Source organism: Cebidichthys violaceus, unplaced genomic scaffold (genome assembly GCF_023349555.1).
Source record: "Cebidichthys violaceus isolate CVI_PGR_0920_01 unplaced genomic scaffold, fCebVio1.0.p SCAF_13, whole genome shotgun sequence".
Lineage (NCBI taxonomy): Eukaryota > Metazoa > Chordata > Actinopteri > Perciformes > Stichaeidae > Cebidichthys > Cebidichthys violaceus.
Window position 1 is genome coordinate 13,786,296 of NW_027176296.1, and position 21,555 is coordinate 13,807,850.

General features: G+C 43.9%; 1 protein-coding gene and 1 long non-coding RNA gene across 2 annotated transcripts in view; both read right to left on the minus strand.

The window, feature by feature from the left end:
- frem1b (Fras1 related extracellular matrix 1b) overlaps positions 1-13,446 on the minus strand; it is a 39,192-nt gene extending 25,746 nt beyond the window's left edge. Inside the window, exons 1-13 of the mRNA XM_068707823.1 lie at positions 13,216-13,446; positions 13,031-13,125; positions 11,516-11,775; positions 10,641-10,840; positions 8,535-8,858; positions 8,145-8,253; positions 7,883-8,014; positions 2,408-2,752; positions 1,826-1,968; positions 1,520-1,716; positions 1,289-1,379; positions 639-806; positions 285-493 (exon numbers count right to left, since the gene is read on the minus strand). Coding sequence (XP_068563924.1) covers positions 285-493; positions 639-806; positions 1,289-1,379; positions 1,520-1,716; positions 1,826-1,968; positions 2,408-2,752; positions 7,883-8,014; positions 8,145-8,253; positions 8,535-8,858; positions 10,641-10,840; positions 11,516-11,775; positions 13,031-13,125; positions 13,216-13,446 — 2,504 coding nt within the window. The remainder of the gene's footprint in view (positions 1-284; positions 494-638; positions 807-1,288; positions 1,380-1,519; positions 1,717-1,825; positions 1,969-2,407; positions 2,753-7,882; positions 8,015-8,144; positions 8,254-8,534; positions 8,859-10,640; positions 10,841-11,515; positions 11,776-13,030; positions 13,126-13,215) is intronic.
- A 34-nt stretch (positions 13,447-13,480) lies between these two features.
- LOC137870163 (uncharacterized) lies at positions 13,481-19,845 on the minus strand. The gene is made up of 3 exons (XR_011102688.1): positions 19,670-19,845; positions 15,871-16,050; positions 13,481-13,634 (listed from the first exon to the last, which is right to left on the minus strand). It is a non-coding gene; the product is annotated as an uncharacterized lncRNA (long non-coding RNA).
- Positions 19,846-21,555: the final 1,710 nt, after the last annotated feature.

A 21,555-nucleotide genomic window follows, 5' to 3' on the forward strand; every position in this document is an offset into this window, starting at 1 on the left:
AGAGAACATTAGAAAATAAAAGCCTCTATTATATATTATATACAGGCCTGGTTCTCTCTGCAACTGACGAGTAAAACTTTTTCAGACTTGACAAAGCTCCTTTACAGCAACAGAAAACCTTCTACAACTGCTAACCGTTTTTGCTAAATTAACTTTAAAAACATCCTTTGAAGGCCCCTTTAACCATCACTAATATCTGTTTAAACCCCAACTCTAATCTTAAAGCGAACGAGAATGACTAACTGTAAAACCAAGTGTAAGTACAACGCCCCACTGAGTCTGACCTGAGTCGGAGTCCTCTCAGGTCCTGCAGGGTGAATCCGTCTCCCTGCTGCAGCGCTCGGCCCTGCAGCTCCAGCCGGCCATGGCGAGCCGTCCTCTGAACCTCGGCCCTCAGAGCCTCCTTCCTGCTGTCCCGGTCCTGAACCAGGAGGTGCTCCTCGGTCACAAAGGCCCCTCCGCCCTCCTCCACCCGCAGCAGGTTGGTGAAGGCCTGAAGAAGCACACAGAGGATCAACCAACAGAGCTGCATAGTCGAATGTGGAGTTAAATTACACAACTTCCAGTCACAGATCATCGCATGGCATTAAAACCACCCCGACAATCAAGAGTGACCCAGTCCGTGTTTGACCTCTGACCTCTGGCGCCTGGTCGTCCACTGGGGTGACGGTGATGTTGAAGAGAAGGCCGGAGACGGTGCCGCCGTGGTGGTCGCTGACGGAGAAGACGAACTGGACGAACAGCGGCTCCGGGCCGATGTCCTCCACCGGGGGCATGAAGGCCACTTTCATGTGGTGCACTGCATGCTGGGAGAGCACGGGAAACAAAGTATGTTTACCGCTTTGTCAATATCACATTTATTCAGATGTATATTATCATCTTCATGAAACTCCTGAATACATACTTCACCCACAAAATTCGTATATCAACTACTCAGAGTGTTACCATGAATGTTTTTAGTTTTTCTCGCATGCCTCCACAGTTATCCACAACAGAGTAAACCCTTGAGCATGTGAAATAAATGGAGGTCAGGTTTAACAACAGCAAAACTATATCAAGTGTACTTTTCTCCATTTACTTCACCTGGACAACGAACAAATATATTTCGTGGTACATCTACCAATTACGGCGCATTCTTTTCCGTAGTTATTGCTGCGAACGCTGGATGAGACCAGCCTGCACGTGGTGAGCAATGGATACACCAATGGTCGTTTGGTGGGTAAAGTATTCCTTCAAGTAGGAATCGTGCTGCATGTGCATATCAGGATGCCGTGTATGTGTTTCAAACCTGTGTGAAGGACTTTAACACCGGCACCATGTGGTCTCTCTTCATGCTGTTGGCGCTGTCTGTGTAGAACAGACGCCCTGCATCCATCAGCCTAAAATAAAGAAATGAATAAAAAGGAGAGTTTCTGTAGATTTCAGGAATCAGGAGAGTGTGAATCAGACAGATTTATGCTAAGCTAGGCTAAACATGTCCTGGACAGCAGAAGCAGTCCTGCCCTTGTCCTGTCCTTACCCAGGATGCAGTGGGCTGAAGCAGGGCTGCGTGATGACGTAGGTCAGGTCCGTGTCTGGATGCTCTCTGTCGGCGAAGTGGAGGTGAGCCTGAGTGACGTAAACCACCTCCGTCTCCTTCACCGTCAGAGAGCGAACGCTGCCGGAGACCTCCGCCGGCAGCTGGTCCTTCACCGGGAATATGTGGACCACCACCGTCTGGATCCACAGGGAGGAGAAAAGTACTAGTACCACACTGTAAAAATGCTCAAGTGAATACAAGTTAATGTACTTAAATACATTGCTTTTCTAATCTATGGTGACTCACATATGTCTGGGAGAGGTTGGGCGGCTGGTGGCTGTCAGACAGCGTGAAGTCGAAGGAGTCCTCAAACTGCTCCTCTCCTGAGTGCTGGTAGTAGATCTGACCCTGGATCAGATCTCTCTGGAGGAAACTGTCCACGGGATCTCCTGCACAACACAAAACACAGCGACAGTATGTACGACCCAGCAGCTGAAACACGGGAATTTATATTTTAGACTGCAAAAAATGAAAAAGACCTCAGATCCCATCCAGATAAAGGAAAGCCACAAACATCTAGAGTGTTTTTTTCATCGTCACACAACATAATACAGTTTATGCAGTACATATCTCTCTTTAAGCACAGTGTGATGTTGCTACATAAAGTTAAAACATACATACAATTTTTTAAATACGGCATGTTACAAAAAGAAGTAAAATTAAAAATATGATGTAATATCATGGTTGAGAACATGATGTCTTTTGAGGCCTTTTATTTATCATTTCTAACTACACTCACAACCTTTGACCTTGATAACAAACATTAAACATGTCTTTATTCTTCTATTTCTCATGGAACTCATGGAACTGAACACGCCCCTCCCTCACCTGTCTCGTGGGTGGAGGTCTTCCGCACCAGCTGCCCCGCCCGGGGGCCGGATGCCACTCGGTAGAGGATGTAGTCGTCGCTGGAGTCCAGGTCGGAGGCCAGCAGCGTGTACTCCTCCAGCCGCACGGCGCCGCCCTCCCGCACCTCCACCGCCACGTTGTTGATGAGGAACGGCGGCGAGTCGTCCTTGGGCAGCACGTTGATGGGGAACCTGTGGCGGATGCTGTGGCGGCCGTCGCTGATGCGGAAGACCACGTGGTCGCGCGCGGTGTCGCTGTCGGAGTGGTGGTAGACCACCGCGCCCTCCCGCAGGTCCCGCACCCGGAACATGAACGCCTTCCCGCCTGGGAAACAAGAGAGCGCCATCAGACCGTACAGGTGCTTACATCAGGAGGAGGCTGTATAGTTAATGTGAGTAAGTCCCACTATATATATATATATATATATATATATATATATATATATATATATATAATGAACTCATAAATGTGCTGATTTCATCCATTAAGTCATTTGTAGTCTTGACTTTAATACAAACCAGTACCGATACAGTTAATAAGACGTTTAAAACAGAACTATTTTAATAGCGTGTCAGATTTATTGTCTCAAGACTTCCCATTACCAATATGCTACGTCTTTATCCGCGTCTCATTGGACAGTGGTATGGATCGTCTCAATGTGTTAAATAAGAATTATACAAGTACAAGATTTTACACATTTTTAAAATGATCCAAACTGGACGATGAACATTGGGACCAAGGATTTCCTCTCCGCACACTAAAAAAACACAATCATCATGCTGCTTTCTGGGGAAAAATGGCTTTGTCCCCAAATGGTAAATGATCATTATATGATTTCATATTTCTGATGTTATAATCATATCATCACGGTCATGAAAAACAAGATTTGTTGTCTCTTGTACCATGACGCTTTTGACCCACGCCAAGGTTGTTTAATAGGTTACGCTCACATCAGTGGAACCCAGTCCATTACATTAAACAGACGTTTAAATATTTGTATTTCCTTCATGTGAATTTTCATGCATTTGCAGTATCAATTCATATTTATATTGTAAAAATGTCTTTTTATTAATATCCGTGATTTTCAACAATGTTACTCAAAGCTACTTTCAAGCTTGGACAAATTTAAATAATGTGAATGATTGAAAAATATATGTTCTTAGTATTAATAAATTCAAATTTTCGCCTCAGATATAATCCGTGGAGTCTGAACTCGGCGAGGAGTTGGACGGAACATGAAAAAACTTGTCTGTCCCACATTGAGGGAATGTAGGCCGTGTCCATCTGTCGGCTCTCTGCTGCTGGCTGGCCTCCCTCGCACTGTACATCATGCTAACCGCTAACAGCACAGCGTCACATGACTAGCGGACATGTGTTGTCGTCGGAGGACGGCGCTCTGTTGTTTCCAAAGCTTCGCACTTTTGATTCAATTACCGTCCCCGACACATGCGCCACTTTTTGCTTTTTTTTCTCTTGCCATTGTCACTTGGAAAATAACAAGTTTCTCATAGGCGCCTGAAGGCACCGCGAGGCACTGGCTGGGGGTCCGCGTTGGTGGGGTAAAGTGTGGCGTCCTTCCCGGTGGCCCGCCTCGGTTTGCCAGCGTTGGGAGGGCTTCCTGTCTCCCTTTCGCGCGTGCCAGAGAGACAGAAGGGCAAGGTCAGCAGACAGATTGAGAGAGACGAGCGGTCGCAAGCCCCGAACCTCATTAGCGACTTTACTGAGGTGGGGGGGGGGGGGGGGACAGCTACCGGTCCAAGTGGATGGAAACAACTTGGTAATTGGGCCCAAAGGTGGCGTTGGGCAACAGGCCCATAACGGAAGAAATGGGATGGGAGGCGTGTGTGTGTGTGTGTGTGTGTGTGTGTGTGTGTGTGTGTGTGTGTGTGTGCGTGTGTGTGAGCATCAGGACAGGCAGCCATCCATTTGGCTGAAGGCGTTGGACCGAGACTGCAGTGACTGTCCCCACCCCCCCCCCCTTCGCGTCGCAGCATGGAGGGTCAGCGGAGCTCTCCTCGGAGACACAACTCCACCAGAGGACTGCTTCCTACAGGGATCGTACGTACGTACGTACATACATGGAAGCGGAGCACAGCCAAACTTTTGTTCCTTCGTAAACAAGAGTCCAAACTGAGGAGAAAAAACGGTGCCAGAGCAGGTGCTATTGTCCAACATGGGGGGGGGGGGGCGTCGGCTGGAAACAAGCCTAGTGGGACAAAAGTTTCAACAACCAGCCAACTACTATACTGTACTGTAAAGTAGGGTTTCTCTGCAGGTTTTTGATAAAAAAAAGACAGAAAGAAAGAGAACTGAGAGTTTAAAGATTTACGATATGAGAAGCAGGAAACAAAGACAATGAAGACGCAAGGGGGGGGGGACAGAAGAAGAAAGTCGTTAAGTCATAAGAGAGGAACTTGTTTGGATTGATTTCTTTAATCCGGTAGAGACCAGTACGAACCGACCCACATGAGGGTTTTCTGACGTGACATTCCCAGTCTGTAGGACATCGCTGTTCGTCAGTTCATGACGTACATACTTGTTTAAGGTTAGAGAAAGAGGAAACCTCTTCTCAGTCTAGTCAGTGGTGGGAGTACCTCTAAATTGTTCTCAAGTACAGTACTTGAGTATTTCTATTTTCTGCTGATTTGTGCTTCTAATCCGCTACATCTCGGATGTGGACTCCATTACAATTATTTGATAGCTTAAGGCCTTGTTCAGGATGCCAGCTCAAATCTGTCTTTTGGCATTTTATATCCACATTGATTTCTCTGGACAGCAAAGCAAGTTAGATCCAAAACCACATTTGGAGGTGGTTTGAAGTGCATTTCCAGTGGGATTTCTACGGACACTCAGTTTGGGTTGTGGAGGTGCTGATCAGAATCCATGCTGCTCCTGTCAGAGCGCTACGGAGGACAGCAGTCCGCGGACAGATGCACAAATAAAACAGCACGAGAGGCTGAATGGGCAACTTTAAGTTGCTTAATGTGCCACTGAGCAACTTTTATATCAATGAACGAGACGCCAACTCCAACACTGTATGCAGTTCTCTTCATACATCCATCACTCATACACACAGATGAAGCGTAACTCCGACTGCATCGGTTTATGACGGACGTATTGAATTCTGACAAATTATAGAAAACTCTTTTCCGAGTGGCATCAGTAAAACTTTACATTTTTAATATATATTATTCAGTCTCCAAATTGAGTACATTTGGTACATTTCAGTTCATATATTTTCAGTATATTTTGATGCTAAATCTTTTGTACTTTTACTCTTTTACTTTTGTTTTCTGTTTTAAATGAGCGTTCAATAATCACTGTGCTGTTAGCAGAGACTTTAGACTGCAATGCAGTTTCATGCATTTCCATGAGAAACCACAGGATTTCGCATAATCCCATGCAATAATTATAACCAAAATAAAGTGAAGGCTCACCTCTGTCCTTCTGTCCATACACACACACACACACACACACACACACACTCATGGAGTCAGTGAAGTTTAAACGTCAATATAATTAACTTAATTTTCAACCCTAATATTTGTAGTTGGTGACAGTGTAATTGTTTCTGAAGCAAACTTTTACACTTTTTCATTTAAGTTTTTCTGACCCTTTTGAAAACCTGGAACCTTCTAAATTGGTCATGAGAGATTAAAGGGCAACGGAGGGATACATTATATCTATTTTCTTTAAAATAAATATTTAATATCCTCAGACCTCTCAATATCCTTGAAATTCAAAATGTGGTGAGTGAAAAAAACCAAACACAACCACTGTGTAATATGGTCTGTAATGGAAGAGAAAGTTCACCTTTGAGACTTTGCTCTCATCCGAACTGAATTAAGACACAGAATCGATCTCTAAAATGCAGATATCCTCGCTGAAGCCCACTGCAAGGTGCTCTTGCAGGTCACGATAATTCATTGTTTGAGAATGTGTCCATATTAGAGATAATAAAAAGGAAATTTGAGGAAACGAGCTGGAGAATCAGCTGAAAACAGGCCTCCTCTCCCTCTGAGCTCTCCTCTGTTCCTACGAGTCTAAAGCAGCCATGAAAGGTTAACTCCCTGCTGAACCCCTCGGGGGGAGCGCCTGCACTCCTGCCACTTCACCACCCCCCCACACACACACACTCCCTTCCTCACTGCCCCCCCCCCCCCCCCCCCCACCTCCTAGCTGGTAGCATGAAAACCTGTTTGGGGACAGTGCATCTGCTCCCTGTGCACGGCGGCATGAAATGGCATAAATCCCTCCAATCTGCTCGGTCCAGCTCTCCGTTTCGAGACAAAGAGGCCATGTCCCAGCGCGCTGGGCTGGAAGGGACAGACGTGGACGGAGAGGGGCGGTGGTAGCAGCCTCCGCCTCACCCCCGTCCCTCCCTCCTCCGGCGAAGCGGCCGTGGCCCCATTTTACACCTGATTAGGAAACACATGCAGGGCCACTAGACATATGCTTCCCCAGCCACACCGCAGTCCCTGACGGATGGGCAACACATGGAGGAAAAAGAGCGGAAAAGGCCAGAAGACGTTCTGTGGGAATTCCCAGGGTGGTGGTGTGTGTCGGAATACCAGCACGGGATTAGAAGGGCCGAGGTATGGGGACGGAGGATCAAACTGGGGTTCTTCCTCAAAGTAGTGTGACTCCGTCTGCATGTGGATAAACGTGCAAATATGCATTTTACCGCCCTCCATCATCCGTCTCCACCCAGTTTGGGTGCTGCATCCAATCAGGACTGTGCTGAGGTGATTCATCTTGCTGTCTTACTTTGATCCAGCTGCTTTTGGGCTTTTGAAACATATGTTTCTCACATCTCAACAGAGGTCGGATTCATGCAGAAACCAACAACTAAAATATTCACAGGTTAAAGAAATGCAGCTGCTGATGTGAACAGAGAGACATTTAAATTTAAACTAACTAACACATTGTGGTTGATTATAGTGTATAGTGTAGGGGTGGAAGAAATATGTGGTGTCAATCACAAGGTAGCCCCGCCCAAAGCATACCCTGCTTTATGGCCTGTTTGACTCTAAATGGACCATCATTTACTAAATGAACATCATGCTGTATTGAAGAAGACTTGAAACTAGAGATTGAGACCATAAACTCATGTTCACAATGTTTACTGAGGGAATAAATCAAGAGAGAAGTAGAGTCATTTTCTCATAGACTTCTATACAACCAGACTTCTTTTTGTAGCCGGAGGAGTCGCCCCCTGCTGGTCATTAGAGAGAATGCAAGTTTAAAGACACTTCAGCATCGGCTTCACTCATTTGTAAGTGATCAGATCAGATTTGTGTGTCCAGACATCACCAACCTATCTGCATGGGTAGCTGTGGTAACGACTTAGGCGTTAGTGACTACGTAGCTTCGCTGGTGACACAGATACACAAATAATATGCGGTGAAGTAAAAAGCACAACATTCGCCTGAAAGATGAAGTGTTTGACCTCACCTCTGACACTAAGGCGTCCATGGAGAGGCCCGTCCACAGCCACCAGGTACACTGCATCGATGTTGTCGTTGTCCACTATCTGCAGCTCCTCCCACGTGATTGGTCGGGACTGACCCTCCAGCAGGTCCAAACCTGAGACATCAGAGACAGGAAGACGATGGCATTAAAGTTTAGGTTAAACTGGTGCTCAGTTTGGCGACAGTAAAGGATGTATTGCGGATGAAACAATGTAAAGGGTTTTATGTCAGTGAAACTTCTGTACCTATGTTCCAGGAGACTCTGGGGGCGTTTGTTTTCGTCGCTCTGATAGAGATGTGGACCACGATGGGTGGGCTGGTCATGTAGGAACTGTCTATAGCCTGGAACTCCATCTTTCATCAAATAGATTGACAGAATGGACTGTAAATGTAATATTTGACCATGTAAAACAAATATTTAATGACAGGAAATTCTGCGAACAATTGTTTTGCTGAATGTTTACTTGATTCCTGATGATAATAAGAAGATAAGACAAAGAGAGACATCCAAATTAATTTATTTGGTCATAAATGTTAATGAGACAAGCCTCTACTTAAAAAAGTTCCTTATTTTTTATTCAATTTTATTGAAATCTCACTAATCTCATTAGCATAATTAGCATAACCTCCAGTACCTCGTAGTTCCTGCGGTGCGATTGGCTGCTGTTGGGCGGCTGGTAGGCCACCTTCATCTCGTGGAGGTCCAGCCACGTGAAGGACGTGACGGGCTTTGTGTGGTCGTCCAGGTGGGTGATGTAGCCCTCGGCGGGCGGGGCGGACACGTTGAAGACCAGCCTCTCCTGCGGCGTCTCGTGGTCCTTGGCGTCCAATGAGGCCGTGGTGAGCGGGGTGAGGATGAACTGGTCCACCTCCAGGATGAAGGAGGCCATGAAGGCGGCTTGGGGCGGCTGGTTTTGCATCGCGCCGTGGATCAGAACCGGCAACCACACTGACTCTGCCTGTAGGGGCGGGGCAAAGGGACGGGAAGGTGAAGGTCGGTGATAAAGTTGCCACATTTTTTCTAAAGAGCGACTCATGGTTCTGCTTTGAGCCTCATGAGATTTCAATTTCCTTCCTCTAAAATCTCTTTTGGGACTCTTTTTCGAGTTTACTTTGACTTACGTCACATTTATTAAATCACACACACAACTTGAGACTGGACTCGGACTCGAGATTTGGGACTCGTGAAAATTCTGTACTTCATTTCATTAACATTAATAAAAGTCTCATCTCAGCTATGGCTCTCCAGGCAGTATCTTTTTTTGCCATTGTGCCAAATTTCACAACCTTAACAAGCGAGTCTCTCCTCATCCAATCATCGACACACGCGACAGACAGCAGGAGGCGGGTGAGGGGATCGAAAGTCGAGCTACCACAGGAGCATAGAAGAAGAAGAAGAGCCGCTACGAGAGGCGCTTTGACGTGAGCCGTTCGCATCTGGTGGGCGAGGCCACAGATGACGGCTGCAGCAACAACACCGTGTTGAACACATCACCTAACTTGATTAGACCGGCGTTGGCAGAATATTAGGAAAATATGAGTGGGTGTTTGTTTGCTTGCACACAATTGACCCTTTGCTAAGTCCCGCCCTAGAATGTAGACTGGCCAATCGTAGCAGAGCATCGGCCAGCTCCGACAACTAATCCGCTCTGCTCCATAGATTCTCATGCAATGGTTTCAGGTTTTCTTCATGTTCAGGCTGGTTTAGTGGATTTGGAGCTAGTCGTATACGGTGTTGCTACGTCACTCTTCCACAGTCCAAATATGGTAAGTTCTGTTCATTGGTTGCAAAAAGCCAAGATGGCGACGGCCAAAACGCCAAACTCAAGGCTTCATAACTGCAGTCTACAAACCAATGGGTGACGTCACGATGACTACGTCCACTTCTTATGTCAACACGTCTTCTTATGTCCACGTCAACGTATCTAACGTGTCAGGCTCATCCGGTTACCATTAACACCATTACACTGGGTTTGAGGGGCTAGAGGTATGTATTCATTCATTCATTCCCTTTGTTTCTACGCTGTAGCTGTATCTTCAAGCTGTTCTTCAAACTTCATAATATAAACAGAAGGTTTGTGTAGGGTTGGCACTAGTGGAATATTATTTTATTCTTCTTCTTTTAGGGCCAAAACTATTTAAAATGAGTCAATTTAAAAAATGTTGAATTTAAAAAAGTTTAAATTATTGTTATTTTTTTTTTAAATCTCCGTTAAAATAGTTCTTAGTGAAGGAAGGAAGGAAAAACATCAATACAACTGCTGATTCCTAACTTTTCAACTGCGTGTATGTCTTAATATAACATGTATCACTTAGAAATCAACACATGCTGCCACAACTTTTGCTGTTACACGTGGTGTTGTTGAATAAGCCCCAAAAAGACGTGTTAGAAATGACAGGTCTTTGTTAAAAAAGACACACTGTTCATGTGCTAACAAAGGACGTTTTGACATTTGGGTTAATTTTTTGGAGCATTTTAAATTCCTCCACAACCTCCTGCTCAGCTTCCTTCCACTTCCACAGAGCTGAGGATGTGAAAGTGGGATGTCACCTTCCGACTGCCAATAAACCTCTCAGATGTTAATCTCACCTGGAAAACATCCGACTTGGAAAGACAGAAGCTGCAGTGTATCGCCTTTGTTCAATTCAAGCACTTTTGAGTAGCGTTGCCACTAGTTGTTTTCCCTCCGGCACACTTTTTCCTACAGTGCGATCAAAAGAGAAGCGAATGTTGCCTGTACCTCCAGCAGAGCCCTGGTGCCCTGCTCCCTCAGCTCCACCCTGATGGGGATGTAGTCGATCTCCGGTGACGGAGGGCTGAGGTGTTGGTACTTCAGACCGGAGCTCAGGAAATCCTGGCAGCTGGTTTTGAGGAAACGAACCTCCTTGGTGTCATGACGGCAGGGTTTGTTACCGGGACAGAGCGCTGCCGTCTCTCTGCCTGATGGAGGACAACAGACGATTGGAGACGAATCAAGCTGCAGAGACGCAGCAGCATCAGATTAAGTTTGTGCATGCATACATCATCAAATGTACGCAGAAGCATCCTTGTTAACATTCAGTATTTCATTTGTAATCATTATTTTATTTATTTTAAATTCTTACAAATTTGTAGACAGTCCTAAATGTATTTATTTTTATTTATTTTTTCACATTCTATTGGATTATTTTTGTAATTTTTATAAAAAAAAATTGTTTATTTAGCTATTGTTTAAAAAAAACTATTTTCCACTGTTTTCATATACTTTTTTAGTGTGTTTATATTTTCTTATATTCTTATTTTCTCTCAGATCATTTGACCATTTCTCAGTTAAGCTTTGTGGTTTTACTGTAACACAATTTATTATTGTTATTATTATTATCCCAGAGTTGCTCACATCCATATATCAATCTAATTTATGTCAGCGATGCAATGTTGTATTGTTTCACAATTTAAAACAAATCTTTTATTTAAATTTGTTACATTTCATAACTTCATTAGTTACAGTAGAGTTAACTGCTGACAGAGCCTGAAGCATCAGGGTCGTTGCTATAGTGTTTGAGGTCATCTGTCGGCCAAATAGGAAATATATGTTGTGGTTTATAAGCCAGACCTTGAACCAGTACTGCGACGTACCCTTCCTCTGTGTGGCGTCCTCTTCCCTCACCAGCTGACCCAGAGCCGGGACGCTGGTGTCGGTGGTCATCAGCCTGACGGTGCAGACCTGGTCTGCCGTGGTCCGGATGTTCAGGACGGAGCTGTTGATGGCGTTGGATAAACCATAAAACAGAGGGACCACGAGCGGAGCGCTGCCCAGCTCCACCACGCCGGACCCCGAGTCCACCACCCGCACCGGCAGAACCACCGTCTCCACCAGCGTGTCCGAGGACGTGAACCTTCACAGGGACACCACCCAGGGGGGAAAAGAGATTCATTTGGGTTTAGCTTCAATGTATTGTTTCAAACACACTGTTTCTTCACAACATAATTGAATACACAGCCGGAAAGAGCTGATCTGGCAATTTAAAAAAGTTTGTATGGTTTCTATTTTTTTCTTCAGTAAAATAGAAAATCTAAGCCGATTTCAGCTGCAGATACAAACTTTTCAAATCTACAACAGGCCAACAGGAGTGTTTGATAGACTTTCATGGAAGTATTCCTTTAAAGAAACCGGTGACAATTACATTTCTAAATGTTACAGATAATTCACATATTTGAAGGGATAATTGTCTTATAAATCCCCTATTTGCAGTGCAAACTCTTTATCATCCTTTAAAGTACTTTGTCTCGAATGCATGAGCAAAAGCTCATTCGCAGTTCTGCATAATTTTTGCTTTCCAATACTTAAATAGAACCATGTAAAAAAAGAAAATATATAGATTAATTTAATTACTTTCCATCTGCATTATCCAATATCAACTCTTAATCCCAAGATTGATCTCCAATCGGGGTCTTTTCTTGATGAATAGTGTCCATTTGAGCTCAATGTTATGTGTACATTGTGAAAGAATTAATATAACTGTAAATTGTGATGTTAAAACATAAACATCAGTCATGAAGTAACATAGATGATAGCTGTTTACATACTTGAGCTTCAATGGGGTCATTTCCACGAATCCAGCAAATCTGCAACATTGGTATTTATCTGATGTTGTTAAATATTTAAGAATTAAAACCCGATAAATCAAATCAGGATTTTCTGAAGAGTGCCAACATCCAGCCTCCATTTGGTTTAATATTTCTTTATCGTCTATTCAATTTAGTTTTTCATTTACTTTAGCTTTTGTTGAAATTTATAATTTGTATTTATTTTGTTCGATTTTTCTTTTCTTGTCTTTATATTTCCATGTATATTATTTAATTTTATTCGATTATTTCACTGCATTTTAAATTTATTTATTTTTGTTGTTTTACTGTAAAATACTTTGCAATTGTGCCAAGCCTTCATACTGTAAATACTGTTTATCAATATTATTATAAATCAAAGCAATGATTTATTGCATTTTTCATTATTATTATTATTATTATTTCTGATTATCTTAAATGATAATTACATTAATGAATTGTTTAAATGAAACCTAGTTTTACTTGCATTACTACTACTGTACTCATACTGCCAACTGCTTCTAATGCTAACAGTCGCTAACTCACCTGTAGACTCTCAGCATCACTGCGTCCTCGTCCAGCAGAGGGCTGCCGTCGTGGACGTATTTCACCTCGTCCTCTAGGAAGCTGCAGTCAAACACCTGCAAACCCCACAGAACCAAACACCAGTAAAACCACTGGACTGGTTCAGTTCCCGTGTAACTGTAGAACTACAGCAGGCGTGTCCTCACCTGCGGGGTCAGCCTCCCCACCCTCTGAGTGACGGGTTCGTTCATCACCACCTCCACCTTACAGTCTGCGGTGGGGCCCACGCTGATCTTCAGCTCCCTCTCCGTGACGAACACCGACCGACCCCTCGCGACCTCCACGCCCGAGTTCACCGCCACCAGACTCCCGCCGCACACGGACGTCGTCGTTGCCGCCAGCAGCAGCAGCAGCAGCGCAGCACTGACAGCAGCCATGTTGGATGAGGGAGGTCCTCTTGTTGCACGGGTTTTCGCGGGAAGTTGTGTTCTAGGACAAAGCGAGTCGATGGAGGACGAAGGCCGAGGCGTCTTCCATTCAGTCTGCTGCGACCCGCATCCTCTTCTTCTTTTGTCTAGTCTTTCAGAGTCTAGTCATCAGAGCTTGTTCGATGAAAATGCTGAGACTGAACCAGACGGGAAATAAAAAGGAAAAAAATAAAACATAGAAGTTTAAATCTCCCCCTTTCACTTCACATATTTGAGTCACTTTTAATATGAAATATTGTTTTGTGGAGCTTGAAGTTAAAACAAAATAAGGCAATTCAAATTTTAGAATTTGATCCATTTAAGCTAACAAACACAGCCGTAAACCTGACCCTTGACCTCTTACAACACACACACTTCTCCCCGCAACACTGAATCCGGTGATACTTACAACTCAAACTCCTGAACAGCTCCGAGCCTTCTCCGACGTCACCATCTACCCCTTAAAAATCTTTCATGCTAAAAAAGGATGAGTTGCAGCTCTGAATCCCCACGACTGCCCATAGCCAACACCAAAAACCCCTCTCAGTCCACCAAACCCATAAAGAAAAAAAATCCCAGCATGCAGCTGGCCAGCCTGCGCCCCCCCCCTCCGCTGCTTCACACTCCCAGCCGGAAAACGCTTTCACCCTCCATTTCACTTCAAAACTAAGGCCCACTGCAGGAAACAAGGGGTTAATCTGCGTGACCCGCAGAGGTGCTGGAAATGGCATGGGACCGGGGTGGAGCGGGGGAGGAGGGCAAGGGGGAGGCGGGGGGTGTTTTCAGGATCAAAGCAGGGCACCAACTGGAGCCGGCGTGTCACTTCCCATCCAGCCAGACGAGTGTCGCTTCATTAGTTTGAGGTTTTCAGCTGGATGTGTGTGTGTGTGTGTGTGTGTGTGTGTGTGTGTGTGTGTGTGTGTGTGTGCGCGCGACTGCAGCTCTGTGGAACTTTGGGAACGTGCTGTTGAGGACTCAGTTTAGCCTTGGATTTGGGATTCAAACCTGTATGCAGTGGTGAAATGTACCTTGTAAGTTGATGTAATTGTAACGTAAATGTACACTTACTCAGGTACTTGAAGCTACTACAAGGTACATTCATTTTGGGTTGATAAAAGCAGTTGTGTTTCCGAGCCCCAGGGTCCCTTTAGAATACCTTTAATTTCACTGCAACAGGGTCTGACAGTCGGCCCCGTACAGTCCTGGTTCTGGTTTTTCCGTGCCTCATATCCCTCCAGCGGGCCCAGCAATACAGCCTGGGTCTCCAGTAGTGTGGCTTCAATGTTGCCTTGTAGCCGGGTCAGGCGGAGCAACGAAGCGAAGCAAAGCTACTGGCCGGTGGAGGAGCTGCTGCTCCAGGTCTAAGGCAGCAGCGGAGCCGGATCTGGGTCTATCCATGGTGGGCTGGTCGGCGCCAGAGGCCCCGCTGTAGTCTGAGCTGCTGTCTGATTTTGTCGGATTTCTCGCATGACAAGCATTAAGTAAATCTATATAGAAGTAGTCAAGCTTATCACTGGTGGTCTTGTTTACTCATGTAGGTCATATAGAGCTCACTAATAGGCGGACCGCTGTCCTATCCGGACCCGGTAATATAACTGATGGATAATTGAGAATTATACAATTTGGCGGAGCGCTTCTATTTTTAGCTTTTCTAGCCTTTACGACACTTGTTCAGCAGTCCAGGAAACACACCAACCAATTGCATGCGTTGTAAATGATCTCACGTGACTCTACTCAGCCAATCGAATGTGTGTTTTCCAAAATGCATCGTGACACAGACAGGAAAGACACAGGAGAGAGAGAGAGCAGTGAGAGAAGAGTCAGCCATTTAGAGTCAAACAGACCATAAAGCAGAGTATGCTTTAGGGCAGGGCTACCTGCCTAAAGTGATTGACAGGTAAATGCTGCCAAAGCCGTATACGGCGTAACTACGTCACTCCCCCGCATTCCAAATATGATCACTTCTGTTCATTGGTTATAAAAATCCAACATGGTGGCGGCCATATTCCAAGATGGCGACGGCAAAATCGGCAAACTCGAGGCTTCAAAACGGCAGTCCACAAACCAATGGGCGACGTCACGATCCACTTCTTATAAACAGTCTATGGTTGACACAGTTAGTACAGTTATCATGATCCCTGGAGGATAAATCCCTTTGATTTTGGTGACTCTGTCTTTTGCTCTTAGAATTTAGGCAAGTACAGGCGCACTGAGCTGCTAGCATGGGAGCTAGATTCTTGCACAATTCAGATGTTGTTTATCGCCCAGTTTAAGTTGTTTAGTTTGTGACAGTACGTTTGGTCGTATCCTAGCACACTGGACAAAGCCTTTGTAGAATAAAGTGTCAACAGAAGTTCTTAAATCATATTAAAACAGAGACATTTCTCTACTTACATCCCTGCTGGCTCTCCAAGAGGAACTCACTTCCCAATCTCAACCTGCACAGCCGGAGGATTGGGGTCCTTCTCCGCAGAAGTGATTGAGCGTCGGATCCGAACAGCAGGACTCGTTGCTGAGGCAGGACGTCTGTTAAATGATCCGCCAGCTGCAGCGACGGCTGGAAGTGACTCACTGCTGCTGAATGGGAAACATACTGTCTGAGGAGAACTGACACGGTTCTAAATGAAACATGATAATTAACTTCAGATCCGACCACCGTCAGACCCACACGGGCCTTTGAACACGGATGCTGACAGTTTCTAGACTAGCTGAGGCCAACTTTAAAAACCTTAAATTTGGATTACTTGCATTCCAAACATACCGAGTATTTAGTTTCATGTTTTTAAACTGCAAAGCAGCCTAATACTCTTCACTAAAAAAGGGATACTTTAACTACAACAATTGCAACAGTACATAAAAAGACAGAACAAAAACGTCCAAAGCCAAAACAGCTATTGCTGCTGCTACTGCAACTTTACTGCCTCTGGTATTTCTGGAATTACTACTACTATAACAACAACAGCCACAATATACGTATATCTACTACGATCTTGACCATCAGTTTGCTTTTAAAAAATATTTATATTTGCTGGTCTGGGCTAATAAAGTTAACTAAACTTGCTATAACTGTGTTTTATCGCTAACTAATCTTTCTATCTTAAACCATACCGTTCTGTTTCATGTGTACAATGAGTTTATCTGTTTACAGGAGTATATTCTTGAGTTCATCTGGATATTTGTTTTTATCTGCTTATTCGTGAGTTCATGTCTGTATGTTTGTTTATCTGCTCTTACAAATGTTTATCTGTTTGTATGTTCATCTGTCTATTTGTGAGTTCATCGGTTTGTGCGTATTATTATTAGATATTTATTACATATACATACAGGTCATATTTCGAAGCAGTGGGCTGCTATCAAGCACCCAAAAAGCAACTTAGGGTTCAATGTCTCGCTCATGGACACTTTGACATCAGACAGTCGGGGTTGGGATCGAATTACCCAACCTTGTGTTTAAAGGAGGACCCGCTCTACCCAATGAGCCACCGCCACCCCCATACAGTGGGCGTCCATATAGTGAGATATCTGTCCATTCAGTGAGTTTGTCTTTTCATACAGTGAGTTTATCTGTCCAGTGGGTTAATCTTTCCATGAGTTCATCTGTCCATACTGTACTTTGGTTTTATCCGTCCATACAGTGGGCTTTCTGACCATATAGTTAGTTTCTGTCTATACAGTGACTTTATCTGTCAGTGCAGTGACTTTATTTCATTGTATAGTGCATTTTCTGTCAGAACAGTGACCTTATCTGTCAGTGCAGTGACTTAATCTGTCCGTACAATGATTTAATCTGTCCGTACAGTGACTTTATCTGTCCGTACAGTGATTTAATCTGTCCATACAGTGACTTTATCTGTCCGTACAGTGATTTTATTTGTCCGTACAGTGATTTTATCTGTCCGTACAGTGATTTAATCTGTCCATACAGTGACTTTATCTGTCCGTACAGTGATTTTATTTGTCCGTACAGTGACTTTATCTGTCCGTACAGTGATTTAATCTGTCCATACAGTGATTTTATCTGTCCGTACAATGATTTTATTTGTCCGTACAATGACTTTATCTGTCCGTACAGTGACTTTATCTGTCCGTACAGTGATTTAATCTGTCCGTACAGTGACTTTATCTGTCCGTACAGTGATTTAATCTGTCCATACAGTGACTTTATCTGTCCATGCAGTGACTTAATCTGTCCATACAGTGACTTTATCTGTCCGTACAGTGACTTTATCTGTCCGTACAGTGATTTTATCTGTCCGTACAGTGACTTAATCTGTCCGTACAGTGACTTTATTTGTCCGTACAGTGACTTTATTTGTCCGTACAGTGACTTTATCTGTCAGAACAGTGACCTTATCTGTCAGTGCAGTGACTTAATCTGTCCGTACAATGATTTAATCTGTCCGTACAGTGACTTTATCTGTCCGTACAGTGATTTAATCTGTCCATACAGTGACTTTATCTGTCCGTACAGTGATTTTATTTGTCCGTACAGTGATTTTATCTGTCCGTACAGTGATTTAATCTGTCCATACAGTGACTTTATCTGTCCGTACAGTGATTTTATTTGTCCGTACAGTGACTTTATCTGTCCGTACAGTGATTTAATCTGTCCATACAGTGATTTTATCTGTCCGTACAATGATTTTATTTGTCCGTACAATGACTTTATCTGTCCGTACAGTGACTTTATCTGTCCGTACAGTGATTTAATCTGTCCGTACAGTGACTTTATCTGTCCGTACAGTGATTTAATCTGTCCATACAGTGACTTTATCTGTCCATGCAGTGACTTAATCTGTCCATACAGTGACTTTATCTGTCCGTACAGTGACTTTATCTGTCCGTACAGTGATTTTATCTGTCCGTACAGTGATTTTATCTGTCCGTACAGTGACTTAATCTGTCCGTACAGTGACTTTATTTGTCCGTACAGTGACTTTATTTGTCCGTACAGTGACTTTATCTGTCTGTACAGTGATTTTATCTGTCCGTACAGTGACTTAATCTGTCCGTACAGTGACTTTATTTGTCCGTACAGTGATTTAATCTGTCCGTACAGGGATTTTATTTGTCCGTACAGTGACTTTATTTGTCCGTACAGTGACTTTATCTGTCTGTACAGTGATTTTATCTGTCCGTACAGTGACTTAATCTGTCCGTACAGTGACTTTATTTGTCCGTACAGTGATTTAATCTGTCCGTACAGGGATTTTATCTGTCCGTACAGTGACTTAATCTGTCCGTACAGTGACTTTATTTGTCCGTACAGTGACTTTATTTGTCCGTACAGTGATTTTATCTGTCCGTACAGTGACTTTATTTGTCTGTACAGTGATTTAATCTGTCCGTACAGTGACTTTATTTGTCCGTACAGTGATTTTATCTGTCCGTACAGTGACTTTATTTGTCCGTACAGTGATTTAATCTGTCCGTACAGTGACTTTATCTGTCCGTACAGTGATTTAATCTGTCCGTACAGTGACTTTATTTGTCCGTACAGTGACTTTATTTGTCCGTACAGTGATTTTATCTGTCCGTACAGTGACTTTATCTGTCCGTACAGTGATTTAATCTGTCCGTACAGTGATTTAATCTGTCCATACAGTGACTTAATCTGTCCGTACAGTGACTTTATCTGTCCGTACAGTGATTTTATTTGTCCGTACAGTGATTTTATCTGTCCGTACAGTGATTTTATCTGTCCGTACAGTGACTTTATCTGTCCGTACAGTGATTTTATCTGTCCACATAGTGACTTTATTCGTCAGTACAGCGATTTTATCTGTCCATACAGTGACTTTATCTGACAAAGCAGTGAGTGGATCTCTATACAGTGAGTTAATCTTTCCATAAAGAGAGTTTATCTGTCCATACCGTGGCTTTATCATAGTGAGAAGACATGCAGGTATGCTGGTCTCCCTAAAGAACTGCAACAAAACACTGCAGAGAAAGTTTCCGCTGAACTCCTGCTGCTTTAATCACATCCTCAGCCTGTCAAACTGGAGGAGCACACTTCGCATGAATGTGTGTGTTTACGAGTGTTTTACAGAAGAAGCCATAAGAGAATGAAAGGAAGGAAATCCCCCATTTTTCCTCTAGTTTGTGATTTTTTTCTATGTCAAGGCCTGTTCGAGGCATGTGTCGGCACGAGAGAACAACAGCCATGAGTGTGTGAAAGCTGGTTGGCACCTACCTCCAAGTTGTTGGAGCTTCTCTGTTTGTCGTCTTCACCTCCTGCACACACTCAGAGGAAGGGGAATGCTGTCACACACACTTCACACTTTGCCAGCACCTCCTCCCCTCTATTCCACAGCTCTCCGCCACCCCAAGACGTCTGGCATCCGACAACACAGAAATAGAGAGAGAGAAAGAGAGAGAGAGAGAGAGAGGGGTAAAGTGTGAGATAGGGAGAACAAAGGGCGAGCGAGTTTCCTCAAATCTGTCCTCAAGCCAAAAACCAGAGAGAGAGAGAGAGAAAGAGAGAGAGAGAGAGAGAGAGAGAGAGAGAGAGAGAAGAGAGAGAGAGAGCGAGAGAGAGAGAGCAGACAGGAAATGTGCTGAGAGGTTTCCAGGACTTTTATTTTTACAGCCCCTAGCCTCACTGCCTGTCTGTCTTTGTTTCTTTCTCTGTGACGCAGATAAATGTGAAAATCCACCGTTTGCTCTCATTTTCGACCTGCATCAAAGAGCCGGACCCCATCGGACCAGAACTACCTGATGACCTCACGTGATTTAGAAGTTCCCGTTTGCCGTTGTGCCATTGTGTAAACACGATGACAAACAGGGACTGTGTGATCAGATTCACTGAGATACAAAATAAGAGATCCCAGGGAGTTGAAGTTGACAGAACTGAGCTTTAAAAAGACATGTTCTTCAACCCGGATGTCACTCTCATATTTTCATCCGACATATTTCCCCCTCAGGTTACCATCTTACTGTTAACCTGTTTACATTTCTGGCAGTGTGTGCATTTGGTTTTTGCACCTTATTGATAATCTTTATTGATTATATTTTATATTATTTGCACACTTTACTCTTTACTTCTTTGTTCTCCAACTGCTACACAACAGTTTCCCAAGGGATAAATAAGAAAGTTGCATCTGATCTGACTGTTAGTGACAATAAGTGGGGGAAGATCTACAATGATACATCATAATTTCTGTTAAACTATATTTTGTGTTAATAATCTGCAAAGTAACTAAAGCTGTCAGACAAAGGTATTTGAGTAAAAGGTTCAATATTACATTTAGAGATTGGTCGAGTTGAATCTTAAAGAGGCATGAAAAGGAAAGACTCAGGTCAAGTAAAAGTTCCTCAAATTTCTACTCGAGTAAATGTACTTAGTTACATTCCACCACTGCTCAGCACACAATCTGGAAGCAGGGGGGAACTGCCAGCCTAGCTTCATCAGAAGAGATACAAAAATGCAGTTTCCATTAACTCCATGTTGTTGGTGCGTGAAACCCCCACGGACTTAAACCAGGAGACCTCTTGTTTTGTTTGAGAAAACTGGTATGTCGTTTGATAAGAACGTCTTCCCTTCTGCTGCTCTGTGGAGAGTATTTTTGTTTCCTCTGAGCGTTGTGCTGGCAGCATTGAGAGTGTTTCAACACATGTTGTCCGTGGAGGGTGTGATGATCGCTGGGAAATCCATCCAGGAGGAAAGAAAATCTGCTGGACGGAACAACACTGATCAGGATGTTCCATGTTGGAGGAATGTAAAGAAGTGCAAATACTCAAGTACTGTACTTAAGTGCAAATTCAAGGTACTTGTACATTAGGTGTACATTACGCATTTCATTTCCTGCTACGCATTTCATTTCCTGCTACACCTCAGAGGGGAAATATTGTTCTTTTCAGATGACAGCTCAAAAATATGTCTCTCTCAGCTGATTGGACAAAGTCATAGAGCTGTCACTCTTTGTCACGTCAGCAGAGCGGTGTTTGTTTCCTCGTTTTCTGCCTCGATCCAACTGTTGGCGTCTCTGATCTCGGCTGAGTGAAGACAAACGGATAATTAACGTAGAATCAGTGACACGTCCTTTTAAATGAACCCCCCGCTTCTTTCCTCCAGCCCGG